The sequence below is a fragment of the Martes martes genome (genome assembly GCF_963455335.1).
Source record: "Martes martes genome assembly, chromosome: 10".
NCBI lineage: Eukaryota > Metazoa > Chordata > Mammalia > Carnivora > Mustelidae > Martes > Martes martes.
Genome location: NC_137898.1, coordinates 696,137 through 709,569, shown reverse-complemented (window position 1 = coordinate 709,569; position 13,433 = coordinate 696,137). Strand labels below are relative to the sequence as shown.

At 69.1% G+C, this 13,433-nt stretch overlaps 1 protein-coding gene across 1 annotated transcript in view; it reads right to left on the bottom strand.

Annotated features, from left to right (window-relative positions):
• Positions 1-12,634, bottom strand: part of MUC5AC (mucin 5AC, oligomeric mucus/gel-forming) — a gene marked incomplete at both ends in the record, with an annotated part of 32,929 nt that extends 20,295 nt beyond the window's left edge. The window contains 27 exons of the mRNA XM_080817864.1: positions 171-299; positions 825-981; positions 1,166-1,405; positions 2,114-2,293; positions 2,385-2,495; positions 2,596-2,734; positions 2,874-3,025; positions 3,200-3,300; positions 3,633-3,685; positions 3,764-4,019; positions 4,193-4,319; positions 4,740-4,834; positions 5,082-5,246; positions 5,332-5,469; positions 5,546-5,615; positions 7,096-7,206; positions 7,397-7,535; positions 7,793-7,910; positions 8,077-8,202; positions 8,282-8,495; positions 8,611-8,720; positions 9,356-9,446; positions 9,711-9,825; positions 10,111-10,372; positions 10,582-10,641; positions 11,231-11,302; positions 12,562-12,634. Of these exons, the coding sequence (XP_080673990.1) occupies positions 171-299; positions 825-981; positions 1,166-1,405; positions 2,114-2,293; positions 2,385-2,495; positions 2,596-2,734; positions 2,874-3,025; positions 3,200-3,300; positions 3,633-3,685; positions 3,764-4,019; positions 4,193-4,319; positions 4,740-4,834; positions 5,082-5,246; positions 5,332-5,469; positions 5,546-5,615; positions 7,096-7,206; positions 7,397-7,535; positions 7,793-7,910; positions 8,077-8,202; positions 8,282-8,495; positions 8,611-8,720; positions 9,356-9,446; positions 9,711-9,825; positions 10,111-10,372; positions 10,582-10,641; positions 11,231-11,302; positions 12,562-12,634 (3,604 nt within the window). The remainder of the gene's footprint in view (positions 1-170; positions 300-824; positions 982-1,165; positions 1,406-2,113; positions 2,294-2,384; positions 2,496-2,595; positions 2,735-2,873; positions 3,026-3,199; positions 3,301-3,632; positions 3,686-3,763; positions 4,020-4,192; positions 4,320-4,739; positions 4,835-5,081; positions 5,247-5,331; positions 5,470-5,545; positions 5,616-7,095; positions 7,207-7,396; positions 7,536-7,792; positions 7,911-8,076; positions 8,203-8,281; positions 8,496-8,610; positions 8,721-9,355; positions 9,447-9,710; positions 9,826-10,110; positions 10,373-10,581; positions 10,642-11,230; positions 11,303-12,561) is intronic.
• Positions 12,635-13,433: the final 799 nt, after the last annotated feature.

Below are 13,433 nucleotides of genomic sequence, written 5' to 3'. Positions count from 1 at the left end.
CGCACTGCCTGCCTGACCACCTCCCCACCGTGGCCTGGGCTCAGCCCCCCACCCCAGGTCTCACGCACGGCACAGTGGGCGCATGGGGCTGCACCCACAAAGGCACACCAAGGGGCTGGGAAGCGTCCAGCCCAGCCAGGAGCCCCCCGACAGCACCCCCCCGCCCTCACCTTCCAGGCCCGGCAGGTCGTGCAGACAGCGGCCGCCCGGGTTCCGGCAGGTCCTCATGCAGGGCGCCCCGCACGGCTGGTAGTGCCACTCGCACTGGCCCTCGGGGTTGTAGTAGTCGCAGAACAGGGCTGCGGGCCAGCGGGCAGGCTCAGTGGGCCAGCTCCTGCCCGGAGCGAGCCACCCGGCGGCCCCACGCAGAGTGCTGCCCTCGGGAAGACAGCCTCGGGGACCCACACGGGCCAGGTAAGCTCCCCCTGCACCCCGACCTTCCCCCACGCCTCATGGGCTGTTCTCAAGCCATTCCCTCCGCTGTGCCTCCCGATGGGGCCTCGAATGCCGTGGTCAGAGGCAGCCACAGGCCCCCTGGTTTCTCAGGGGTGCCATCCGTTGGGGTGGGGGCTCTGGCCGGAGCGGCTCCCCAGCGACACCCCAGTCCGGCCAGGTTCCGACAGCGTGGGAGGTGGGGGCTCTGCTAAGCCCTCTCGGTTCCAGAACGTTCTGCCACGTCTCCCCGGACGACACCTTCCACACTCCCCCATGCCACTTTCCTTTCCACGGCCTCCCGCCCAGCCCGTGGCTGACCTGCCTTGATCCCACACTCCTCTGCCCCTCCCCACGGCCCCTCCTCCCAACCACGTGTCGTGGACACTCACGGCAGATGTCCGGGGTGCGCCAGGACACGCACACACCCACGTCGTGGCAGGCCTGCGCATAGGCGCCCACGGCCGTGCAGAAACACTCACAGTCGCCCCCTGAGTCACAGGCGCACGCGTCGCCCACGCAGGCCTCGTAGTACTTGGCGGGCTCCACCTGGGGGAGGGGCGAAGAGGCTTTGGATCCAGGGGCTGGGGCTCCTGGGGGTCAGGCCCGCGGTGTGTCCCAACCTGGGGTGGCTTCCCCCAGAGCTCAGGGACAGCAGCTGACCACGGGCTGGTCTAAAGGGTGGAAGGTGATGGCGGCCCCCAACCGCTGTCCCCGGGGAAGGGCCGCGTACGTGGGCATGGCAGGCGGCGAAGGTCGCGCTGTTGATGATGCTGCACTGCTTCTGGGCCCAGGACTTGCGGTACGGGTTGGCGGTGCAGGGGTCCCTGGGGGCCGGGGCGTCGGGGCAGGACGGGGAGAACTTCCAGCTGTTGCCAAACTCCAGGGCGCTGCCCACCACGGACTGGCTCCGCGTGGTGAAGTCGTTGACGGCGTTGTCGTCGAAGTTCCCGCACAGGCCGCAGACCCGGCCCTGCAGACGGGGGACGGCGGCACGGGGGGGCTCAGGCATGTGCCGGAGGGACCCGAGCCTCCTACCCTGCCTCCTGGGACCCCACTCGCTCCCCTGGGGCCCACATCCACCCCCAGCAGGGGGGGCCCCCAAGTACGTCTTCAGCGTGTAGGGCCCCACTCGGCACACGGGGTCATGGTGGCGCCCCTCCCGGAGGAAAGGGGGAACAGGAGAGGCAGCACTGTGGGCTACGTGGTGTTCCCCAAAGACCAGCACAGGTCCTGACTCGGGACCCAGGAGCGTGGCCTCATGTGGAAATAGGGCCCCTGCAGATGGGGTCCTGCTGAGAGGAGGGTATCTTGGGTGGGGGTGGGCTGGCGACGCAGGGCCTGTGACCCTAAGGACATGTGGCCACACACATGAGTGAGGACAGTTACACGAGGCTGGATGGTCGCCTGGGGCCCCAGGAGCTGGAGGAGGGAGGCGGGGTCCTCCCCCAAAACCCCCGGAGGGAGCAGGCCCCAGAGCAGTTGGATGGGACTTCCAGGGTCCAGAACACGAGAAGGAGCCACGAGTTTGTGACGGTGTCCCGGGAGCCACGAGACACGGCACGGGCAGCGGAGGGCCTCCCGGCTGCCAGCTGACTCCCTCCTCTCTCCGTCTGTCCTCCCGCCCCACACGGTCTGGGGTGAGGGCGGGCCCTACGGGGTGGGGGCAGGGGGAGCCCACCTTGAACTCAGGGCTGAGTTTGAGGAAGATGCTGGTCTTCCTGTCCCACAGCAGCACCAGGCCGGCCTCAGTGTCCACCACCAGGTAGATGCCCATCTGGCGGATGGAGTAGGGGGGCTCCTGCCCCACGCCCCTCTCAAGCACCTCCACGCGGCCGTCACTCAGCCTCAGCTCGTAGCTCTGCGCAGAAGGGGTCGCTCAGGCCTGTACCCGCTCGGCTTCCCAGGCGTCCCTCCGGGGGGACCCCAGCCCTACCCGGCCGCCCGCTCACCCCCAGGAAGAGCTTGATGGCCTTAGAGCAGGTGACGCCCGTGGTCCCGCAGGGGACGTTCTCGGAGACGACGCGGAAGGTCCCAGTGGTGGCATTGTTGCGGCAGTGGTCCTGGGGAGAGGTGGGGGGTTGTCCTGCCGCTGGGGGCTGGGGTGCCCCGAGCCGCACCGCGGGGCCACGGGAGGGCCGGGGAGCCCCCGGGATCACGTACCTGAAGCAACGTGTACCCGCAGTCCCCGCTGAAGCTGTAGCGCCTCCCGTCGAAGGTGACATAGTGGCCGTCCCCGTACACGGCGCAGGTGGCCAGGCAGGGCTCCTCTGTGCAGCGCCACTTCCTGTTCTCACAGGTGCTGGGGGTAGGGGGCACCGGTCAGGCCTGAGCTGGGCATGGGGAATGGGGGTGGGACAGGTCCCTGCGAGACCATGGTCGGTCCTAGAGGCCAGGGTCCCACCACCCACTGCAGGGAGCCCCCCCCCCCCACCGCGTACCAGGTGTTGCAGCCCACCCGGATGGTCTGGCCGGGCAGGTAGCTGGCCTCGTTGTGCACGCAGGGGCAGTCTGTCGGAGCGACACAGCGGCCCTCGCTGTCGGCCACCAGCCCGTCGGGACACACGCAGCCGGGCTCACACTGGGAGCTATACTGTGGGGCGCCGGGGACACAGCTCAGTGGGCTGGGGTTCGACAGCTGAGGCCCCCCCGCCACAGCCTGCACTGAGCCCAGGGAGCCCTCGGGCAGCAGTCTTCCCGGGACCACCCCGAGAGGGCCCATGGGCAGATGCCCACGCAGGGTCGCGGGGGTGTGCGGGGCACTCACACAGTCCAAGTCCAGAGTGAAGCAGCTCTTCTGACAGCCGGCCCCGGAGGCCCCCGGCGTGGCGTTGCGACAGTCGAGGAAGACCATGGGCGGGGTGCAGACTGGGGGGTTAGAGGCCGCTCAGGTTCCCACCACCAACCGCCCGGCTGGCTCTGAGAGTCACGGCTGCACACTGTGTGTCCCAGCAGCCGGGTCTGTGCCGCCCAGCCTGGGGCACGGCCGGGGGGTGCATGTGCGTATGTGCGGGACGCGTGTGCGTGTGTGTCCGTGGCATGTACATGTGTTCATGGTGCGTGTGCATGGCGTGCCTGGGGGCACAGGTCAGGCCAAAGAGGGAAGCCCCCCACACCCAGCAGCCACACTGACTTGGGAGTCTGGCCGTCCACCCAGAAACTTGGAGATCATGAGAGCTCCTCCCTCCCCGCAGACTCACCTGGGGTGGGAACCTGGCCTCCAATGCAGGTCAGCGTGCCTTGCGTGCAGGTGCTGAGACAAGAGAGTGGTCAGAGGGTCCCCCCAGCCTGGCCGCCCTGCCCACCAGGCCCATCCAGCAGGGGCTCTTACCAGATGACTCCACGCTCGTGAAGCGACTCCCCGTTGGGGACCACAGAGCCCTCGTGGTAGCAGGGACAGCTGGTGGCCGGCACGCACTTGCCCGCATCGTCCAGGAATGTGCCGTTGGGGCAGGTGCAGCCATCCACGGGGACAAAGCTGATACCACAGGTGACGTCCTCGTGGCTCCGGGCCCGGCAGGTGGGCTGGCAGGTGCTGATGCCGTATTGGTAGGTCAGCGTCTTTGGGCAGGTGGTCATGGGCTTTGCTGCGGGATGCCAGGCCGGAGGAGGCGGTCAGGGCGGAGCGGCTGCCATCACCCGCCCCCGCCTCCCCCTGCTCCTGCCTCAGGGTCCCAGGCCGGGCACTCCAGCCCTCCAAGCTCCACCCAGGGACAGGGGCCCAGGAGCACGTGTTCTGTTGGGGGGTGGGGACACTCACTGCACACGCCGTCCCTCCAGCCGCTGAGCAGCACCCCCTTGGCCGCGCAGGCGTGCACGTAGGAGGACAGGGCGGCGCACAGACAGTCTTCGCTCTTCTCGCAGTTACACGTGTCGAACATGCAGTTCTGGGGACGGGGCCGTCGTCACCCACACGCCGTGAGCGTCCCCCACACTGCCGCCCCGCCTCCTCTAGGACCCTCCCCGAGCCCACGCCTGGGGCCCCCACATCCTCCGCAGACCATCTTGGCGCCAAGCCCCACTCCAGGCGGTGCTGGAAGGACAACGGCCCCTCCTCTCAGGGACCCGACAGGGGCCAGCCCTTCTGGCCCTCAGACCCCAGAGTATCTCGGCCACCACTGATTTCTCATGTGGACTCCAGGGTCCGGTGGGCCATGAGCCCTCAGGGGTCGTCGACTCTATGCCTGGTTACAGGGCTGGACGCACAGATGAGCTCTGGACCTCAGGCAGGACCCTCGAGAAGCCCCTGTCCCCGCACCGAGGACAGCTGCGTGGCCAGAGCAGAGAGGCTGGTGGGCGTGCATTACCGAGTAGTAGGTGCCCGGGTTCACGGCCGCGTGGCACTGGGCGAAGGGGCCGCGGGGGTCCGTCAGCCGGGAGCACCAGTGCTGAGCGTACTTCTCTGCGGACAGAGCAACAAGGGCGGTCAGCAAGCGGGACAGTCGTCCGCTGCCGTGGCCAGCAGGCTCGCAGGTGCAGGCTTCACCACCCCCACAGCGCCCCGCTCCCTTCTTCCGGAAGCTCCCACGGCCACACTGGGAAATGCGTTGGTGAGTTGGCCCCCGAATGCCTCCTCCAGGCCAGAGTGGATTCTGCGGCCTGGGGTCACTGGCGACCGGGCGGGCCCGTGGCCGCGGGGACCCACACACCGTTCTCCACGCTGAGGGAGCAGGGGTCCTCGAGGCTGTTCTTGACGTTGGGGCAGGCGGCCTGGGTCTTCCAAGTGTTGGCGAAGGCGGCGGCCGTGCCCTCCACCACGCCGCTGAGGGTCCGGAAGTCGTCGGCCTGGTTCTGGTTGAAGTTCCCGCACAGGCCTGCGGCGGGAGGCCGGCATGAGGCGCCGCGGGCCCCGGCCGCCGAGGGCGGGCTGCGGCTCCCGGGACGGGCGGCCCCTCTTACCGCAGGTGAGGCCGCGGAGCTCGGGCCCCAGCCTCACGAACGCCTGCATGACCGGCACCAGCTGGATGCTGAGCTGCAGGCCGAGCTTGGTCTGGGCGATGATGAAGAAGGTGGACGGTCTGAAGAGCGTGGCGTTCCCTGTGGACGCGGGGGGCGGGGCCTCAGCGGGCTGGGAGGGCCGGGACCCTCCGGGGGGCGGGCCCCACGTCCTTACCTGCCGAGACGGGCGTCTGGGTGTAGATCTGATTCACAAACACCTCCCCGCTGGCCTTGACCGTGATGACCTGGGAGCAGCAGGGAGCGGGGTCAGGGCAGCCCCGGGACACGTGCCAGCGGGACCCCTGCCCTGGAGGGCCACGAGCTCCCACGAGGAGGGGCTGGCTGAGGAGCCAAGTTCTGCCCCAGGCTCAGCTAGTCTGTCCACATTTCCCTCAAGGGCCGAGCATTCTCTCCGGTAAAAACCCAAGTGATTGTATGAAATAGGGAAGTTGGAAAAATAAAATAAAAATAAAAACTAAACTGGGACAGAGGGAAGTTGGCTTCAATGAAGCCGAGTTCCGGGCATGCCCTGGTCCCTCCTTCCAGGGCTGGTAGGGGCGGGTGTGGAGGCCCTGGTGCCCCTCCCGGAGTGGTTCTGTCTGGGGACTGTGACGCAGAGGCCGGTGGGCTGGGAGATCCTCAGCCTGCATCCCGCTCACTCGCCGCCCATGCCAGGATCAAGGGCTTGGGCAGAGGTCACTTGCCATGAGGGACATAGACTCCCCCCAACTGGCATCTGCTCTCACCATGTACCCTCCGACCCCCAGGTCTGATCTCACCGTGTGTCCCTGACCCCCGGGTCTGATCTCACCGTGTGCCCCCCGACCCCGGGTCTGATCTCACCGTGTGCCCCCTGACCCCCAGGTCTGATCTCACCATGTGTCCCTGACCCCCGGGTCTGATCTCACCGTGTGCCCCCCGACCCCTGGGTCTGATCTCACCGTGTGTCCCTGACCCCTGGGTCTGCTCTCACCATGTAACCCCTGACCCCCGGGTCTGATCTCACCGTGTGCCCCCCGACCCCGGGTCTGATCTCACCGTGTGCCCCCCGACCCCCGGGTCTGATCTCACCGTGTGTCCCTGACCCCTGGGTCTGCTCTCACCATGTACCCCCTGACCCCCAGGTCTGATCTCACCGTGTATCCCTGACCCCCAGGTCTGATCTCACCGTGTGTCCCTGACCCCCGGGTCTGATCTCACCGTGTGCCCCCCGACCCCGGGTCTGATCTCACCGTGTGCCCCCCGACCCCCGGGTCTGATCTCACCATGTCCCCCCCGACCCCCGGGTCTGATCTCACCACGTACCCCCCGACCCCCGGGTCTGATCTCACCATGTGCCCCCCGACCCCCGGGTCTGATCTCACCGTGTCCCCCCCGACCCCCGGGTCTGATCTCACCGTGTCTCCCCCGACCCCCGGGTCTGATCTCACCGTGTCCCCCCCGACCCCCGGGTCTGATCTCACCGTGTGCCCCCCGACCCCCGGGTCTGATCTCACCGTGTGTCCCTGACCCCTGGGTCTGCTCTCACCATGTACCCCCTGACCCCCAGGTCTGATCTCACCGTGTATCCCTGACCCCCAGGTCTGATCTCACCGTGTGTCCCTGACCCCCGGGTCTGATCTCACCGTGTCCCCCCCCGACCCCCGGGTCTGATCTCACCGTGTCCCCCCCGACCCCCGGGTCTGATCTCACCGTGTCCCCCCCGACCCCCGGGTCTGATCTCACCGTGCTCCCCCCGTCCAGGCTCAGCGTCAGGCTCCTCAGGCACGTCTCACTGTCCGTCAGGCCGCATCGCCGCAGCTCTCCCAGCACAGTGAAGACGCTGCTGTCACAGGGCTGCAGACATGGGTCCTCACACTCTGCCCAAAGGCACCCGCCCCCCGCCTGCCCCCAACCCCTGGAGACCCGTGGGGTGGCGCCGGGAGCTGGGGCACAGATGCAGCAGACCCAGCAGCCCAGGCAGGGGTGGGCCGGCTGCACGGCCGTGGCCAAAAGCCGCGGGGTGGTCGCGAGGCCCGGGTCGCACCTTGGCCAGCACGTAACTGCAGTCCCCGTGCACCGTGTACTGCCTCTCGTCGAACGTGGAGAAGTGGGCGCCCCCCAGCACCGCGCAGGTGCCTGGGCACGGCAGCTCCCAGCAGCTCCACTGGCCTCTGGAGCAGGTGCTGTGGACGGTAGAGACCACGCGTGTGCCGCCCCTGGGAGCATCCCGCCCCAGCCTGTGCACTGGTGGGAGGACACGGGTCTGGCCCAGGCCTGCCCGCATCCCCGCCTAGACCGGGGCCTGGCGGTGTCTGCGTGGAGAGCCCTGGGCACGCCTGGGGTCCACAGGAAGAGAGGACAGCTGGCCCTTGGGCCTCGGCCCCCTGAGTCATCCCAGGCCATGTCCTGAGTTGTAGGCGGGAGGGGTCTGGGGTCCTACCAGTTTGTGCAGTCTGTGGCGTAGCTGGTCCCCGGGGCATAGGTGACCCCATTGTACACACAAGGACACTGGGATGCCGGAATGCAGCCGGTCTGGCCGATGTCATCAAGAACCGTCCCTGCAGAAGCAGGCAGGCCATGGACGGGGCAGGCGCCAGGCAGTGCCCACCCCTGAGCCAGTGGAGGGGACCCGACCTTGGGCCCAGGTCGCCCTGCCCTGCAGGGGCTCCTCGGACCCAGGGGCCCAGCCTGCCTCTGTGGGATTCCCGGGGAGGCCCCTCTCACCCTCGGGGCAGAAGCAGCCGTCCACACAATGGCCCTCGCAGAGCTGGGAGTGCTCCGGGTTGGAGCAGGTGTCGGCGCAGGGCGAGCCGCACTCCCGGTGCTGCATGCTTGGGGGGCAGGTCTGGGCTGTGGAGGGAGGACAGAGCCACGTCATCGCCGGCCCCCAGCTCCCGGCCCAGGAGGGACAGCACGACGGGTCACTCACGGCAGAGGTGGGGGCTCCTCCAGTCCGGGGGCAGCCCCCCTGCGTGGGCGCACTGGCGCGCGTACTCGGCGAGCGTGGGACAGACGCAGCGGGTGCGGTCCGCGTGCTCACAGAGGCAGAGGTCTTGCCGGCAGGCCTGCACGTAGCTGCTGGCGTCCAGCAGAGCTCGGCAGCCCGAGAACAGCCGGCCGGTCAGGATCTCCTCGCAGAGGCCCTGGGGACAGAGCCGGAGCACGCGATGAGTGCGGGCTCGGGACCCTCCCCCGGGCTCCGGGCCGCCCACCCACCTCGCCCCCACAGGAGCAGGGCCCGTCCACGCCAGGGCTTACGGTGCCACGCCCGCAGTCCGTCGGGGGCACGGGGACAGGGTCCTGACACTGCTCCGTGGGGCCGTCCATCTTCTGCAGATTCCCGTACTCGAGGGCCATCAGCTTGACACCTGCAGGAACACAACGCCAGCTCCTGGGGTCCCCACTGCATAGCATCCCCCACCCACCCTGCTGGGTTAAGGGGTGCTCAGGGAGTCTGAAAGTAAATGGGGGACCACCCAAGTCATTCAGGGCTGCAGGCAGAGGGCTGAGGCCTGAGGGTTCTCCAAGCCCAGGGCAGCATGCTGCCCAAAGGCCCGGAGAGTGACCCTGACCTCACCCAGCCCTCGGAGCCCAGCCAAGCCCGCACAGGGACCCCCAGACCACCGGGAAGGCGTGTTCCCCCGTGGCTGCAAGCCCCATATGGGTGAGCTTCCTCTGGGCTTCATGGGCCTGGCGAGGGGGTTCTGGGGGTGGGGGACTCTGGCTGGTGTGGGTCACATGAAATCTCCCTTCCTGGCAGCAGGAGGCCCAAGAAACCGGGAGAAGGTCTGCTTGGAGGTGATGCCGAGGGTGCGGGGAGGTATGTGTGCATGCGTGCTAGGGACGTGTCTGTGCCCGTGTGGGCGTGTGTGCAGCTCCGCGTGTGCGTGTGCATGGGCACGCAAACCGGGGACACCTGACCCAAGGTTCTGGAAGACAGCCTTCCGGGGAGCACTGGGAAAGGAGTCTGGCTACCATGGGGCAGCTGTGGGGAGGGGCTTACCATGGGAGAGGAACTCGTTGAACACGGGCTGACCGTTGAAGTCTCCGCAGAGCCCACAGGTCTGGTTGGCGAACTTGGGGTCCAGCTCCAGCTGGAATGAGGGCCCACATCAGATGCCCGGCCCCACAGGGACATATCCGGCCCCACAGAGGTGCCACAGGCCGTGGACCCCTGCCTCCCACGCTTCAGGGTCTCCGTGACGGGGGAGGTAGGCTCCCTGGCCCCCTCCTCACCAGCCCCATGCGGCGGGGTCTGGCCGTCCCCCAGCACCCGTGCCCAGAGCACTTTCTTCCCTCTCTGGGGAGGCCGTTGGGCTGGCGACACCCCCCACCCCGGCCCCGGGCCCCGGTCTCACCAGGAGGCTGTCGTCTTGGCTCCACATGAAGACCAGGCCCAGCCTGGCATCCACCTTCAGGTAGCCATGGCTGACCTCGATGAGGACCCCCGACTGGCTGAAGGGCAGCTGAGTTCTGCGGAGAGAGGGCCGGGCTGAGGCCCCGAGGCCACGCGGGGCAGGGCTGTGGAGGCCTGATCCCAGCCAGGGGGCCCCTACTCCCATGAATGTGACCAGAATGCTGGGCCACAGACAGCGCCACGGGCGCGAGAGGACAGGGGACCCCGGAGCTCCGTGGTCACGGAGGAACTAGGAAGGGGGCCACTTCCCCGGGTGGGAAAAGAGCCCCAGGCCTCTGGGGGCGCGCTCAGGGGCCTGCCCGGGCATGACCCCATGTGCCCCCCACAGCCACCGGACTCACGGGCGGCCGTTAACCAGGACGGAGCTCTTGGTCAGCTGGATGACCATGCCGTCGAGCTTCATGGTGACCGCGATGACCGTGGTGGCATTGGACTCCCGGCCGCGGCGCAGCTGCACGTTGAAGTCCTCGTACGCGGCGCCGCAGTGCGCGGACAGGACATAGTTGCACAGGCCGGGGAAGCGGAAGACGTCGCCGTCGAAGGTCTTGTAGTGGAAGTCGCCCCAGGTGCTGCAGACGCGCCCGTTGTGCGCGGGGTTCCGGGCTGCGGGCCGAGGAGGGCCTGAGGCTGCCGGCCTGCGCCCCGGGCCGGGGACGCAGCTGCCCCGGGGTTGGGGGCCGGACGGCAGGGGCTGGGCTGCTGGGACCCAGGCTCTCAGGGGACGCGGCCCCTCTCCCAGCACTTACCCCGCCTCCACGCGGGGACCGGGACCCCGTCCGGCCGCCCCCCCAGCCTCACAGCCCCTCGCTCACCTCGCACCACCGGGGCGGTCCTCAGAGGGGGCAGGAAGCTCATCCCGCGGAGTGGGTGGCCTGCGGGGACAGGGGCGCGGGGTCACACCTCCTGCACGCACAGGGTCTCTGCTGCCCCCGCCAAGCCTGCCGGCACCACGCCCAGCTGGGGCTGGAGCTGAGGCCCTACAGGCCGGCGGCCTTCCCTCCGGGCCGTCCTGAGCGGCTGCGAGCGCTCCGGCCTGGAACTCTGCCCAGAGCTCTTGCCTGGGGCCAAGTCAGTGCCCGGCGCCCAGGACGACCCCTTGGGTGCTGAGGCCGGGCACAGACGAGCCTCCCTGAGCCCAGCCTGGGGGAGGGATCCTCTCCCAGGGCCGCGCGCCCAGTGTGCCGGCACAGGTGTACCGGAGAGTCCCCCACCAGCCACCCCCCCGGGCCAAAGGGACACATGTGGCGAAGGGATCAGGACTTCCGGGGAGACAGGAGGACGTCGCTGTGAGCTCGGGCCTCATCTGTCCTCCTGTCTGAAGCTGCCACAGGGAGACGAGGAGCCTTTGGGGGGCCGGCGTGGTGACTGACCAGGGCTGTGTGTCGGGGGTCCTCCGGGCCCCCGAGTTCTGGCCCCGAGGGCCTGGGGCAGGGCCGCACTAACAGGTGGGGGTCAACTCACCACCAAGCTCCTGGGGGACGTGACGTTCTGGGGACTTGTGGCCATGTGTCACAGAGCCGCCCTGGGCCCGGCCTATGGAAAGAAGGAAGACGCTGGGCCTGAGCCAGGGAGACGGGGACAGAGGGAGGGACGGGCCGATGGAAGGGCCCAGGACAGGTGGGGCTTCTCTCTGCACAGGGCTGGGGATGTGGGGAGGGTCTCTGTCCACGATGCCTACGCCAGGCTCACGCGCCGTACGAGCCTTCTCTCAGCTTGCCCCATGAGCACTCGGGGTTCCCCAGGCCCTGGCGTGGCGTCACCCAGAGCCCTCCATTCATTCACTTTCCCTTTGTTCACGCTGGGCATCTCCCTCCTTGGGACGTGGGGCAGGGACGACTGTCTGCACGGCAGCCTGGGGAGGGACCGGACGGTTGAAGCCGTGGGTCACCTGAGCGTGTCAGGAGACAACCAGGGCCCCGGGCGAGGATGTGGGGGTGCGGAGTCGAGTGGGGTGGGGCTGCCTGGCCCTGCCCCTGACCTCGCGGGGGACAGTCCACACTCATCCATGACGCAGGGGCCCCAGCAGCAGCCAGCAGAGACTGGCCCCGCACACGGAGGCAGGGGGCCAGGGACGGTAGGGCGCGGGCATGCACGTCAAGGTCCCCATGGTGCTGAGGGCCTCAGGAATGCTGTCCCCTTGGCCAGGGCAGCTCCTCCAGGAACACGCTGTCACCTGATGGCCGTGCAGGACCCAGCTGCCCCTGAGACGCAGAGGCCGCGAGGTACAGACCTGGGTGGGAGGGGAGCCTCTCCCCAGCACCCTCACAGCGCGGACCTCACGATCACACCCACTCCCCAAGGCTGAGGACCCCTGGAAGCCCCTCTCAAGACCCAGACGGGGAAAACGAGCTGGTGACCCGGGGCATGCAGTGAGGGGTCCCAGGGCCCCGAGGACCGGCTCAGAGAAGGTCTGGCGGGGGCAGAGGCGGCAGGAAAGCAGCACAGACAGACGTACCCGCCAACCGGGGCGGCCGTCGGGGGCCTCAGAGATGCCGGGTTCCTCTCCCCCACCTCAGGGGAGCGGCTCAGCCTCAGAGGCCTCTCCCCGACGTGGGCCCCCGCAGCCCCCGAGGGCTCCCCGAACCCACAAGCCGGCGCCCGCAAGACAGCGAGGGCCAGGGCCCGGGCCCAGCCTGGGGGCCGCTCACAGACACGCCCAGCTTCCCCGGGGCCGGGGCCAGGCTGCGGAGCTGCCTGCCGCCCTCCCAGGCCCAGAGCCGCCCCAGGATGTGGGGGACCCCTGGGCTGCCAGGTCGGGACCAGCCCCGGAAGCTGCTCGGTGGGAGCCTTACCTGCGAGCTGGGCACAGGCCAGGGCGAGGGCCAGGGCCCAGAGCGGGGCCGGCGTCCTGCCGCTGACACCCATCCTGCCGAGGGAGGGGAGAAGGCCCCGGGGGCAGCGTCTAAGGACGGACCCGAGCGGGCAGGGGCCTTTTGTAGCCCCAGGAGCTGGCTCCGGCCCCAGCGGCTTCACGTGGGAGGGCGGGGCAGGGCCTGCTCTTCCCCTCACCCGGGTAAACAGTGGGCACTGGCTTGGGGCTGGCCAGCCGCCGGGGACGGGCAGAGATGGGCATAGCTGCCGGGTGGGGCTCAGCTTCCCACAGGCTCCCCCGTCCTGGCCTGGAGGGACCCTCCTGCCGTGGCTTCGCGGCTTCTGTGGACCCTGACCCCACGGACTCCCTGGGGCTGCCGGGGCCTCGCTCTCTCTGGAGGGGCCTGGGGGCAGCATCCCCAGCGACGGGACCCAGCCCCACAGTACAACCCCCAACCCGGTACCGCCTCAGACCCTGGCCGGCTTCTGGTTCCGGTTCCTGGCTCCAGGCGGCAGTGGGCCCCGGGGCAACTTGAGTCACACATGGCCTCGTGGCCATGAGGGGTGGAAGTGGCCGTGCCCACTGGGCCGGGCCGGGGAGCTGCCCACTGGCTTGCCCCCAAAATCACCCCACCAGGTGGGCTGAGACGGCCCCATAGCACAGCGGACACCTGGCCCCAGACCGCGGCTGTGCAGGCGTCAGGTCCTTCCGGATGGGGCAAACGGTGCTGAACTCTCCGCACGAGATGGCCACACGCCCCACGGACCAGCAGCTCCACTGACGGCAAGTGGGCCCGACCCGGAGGTCCCCACTGGGGACGGAGGCGCAAAGCCTGGGCTGGGCTGAGCATCT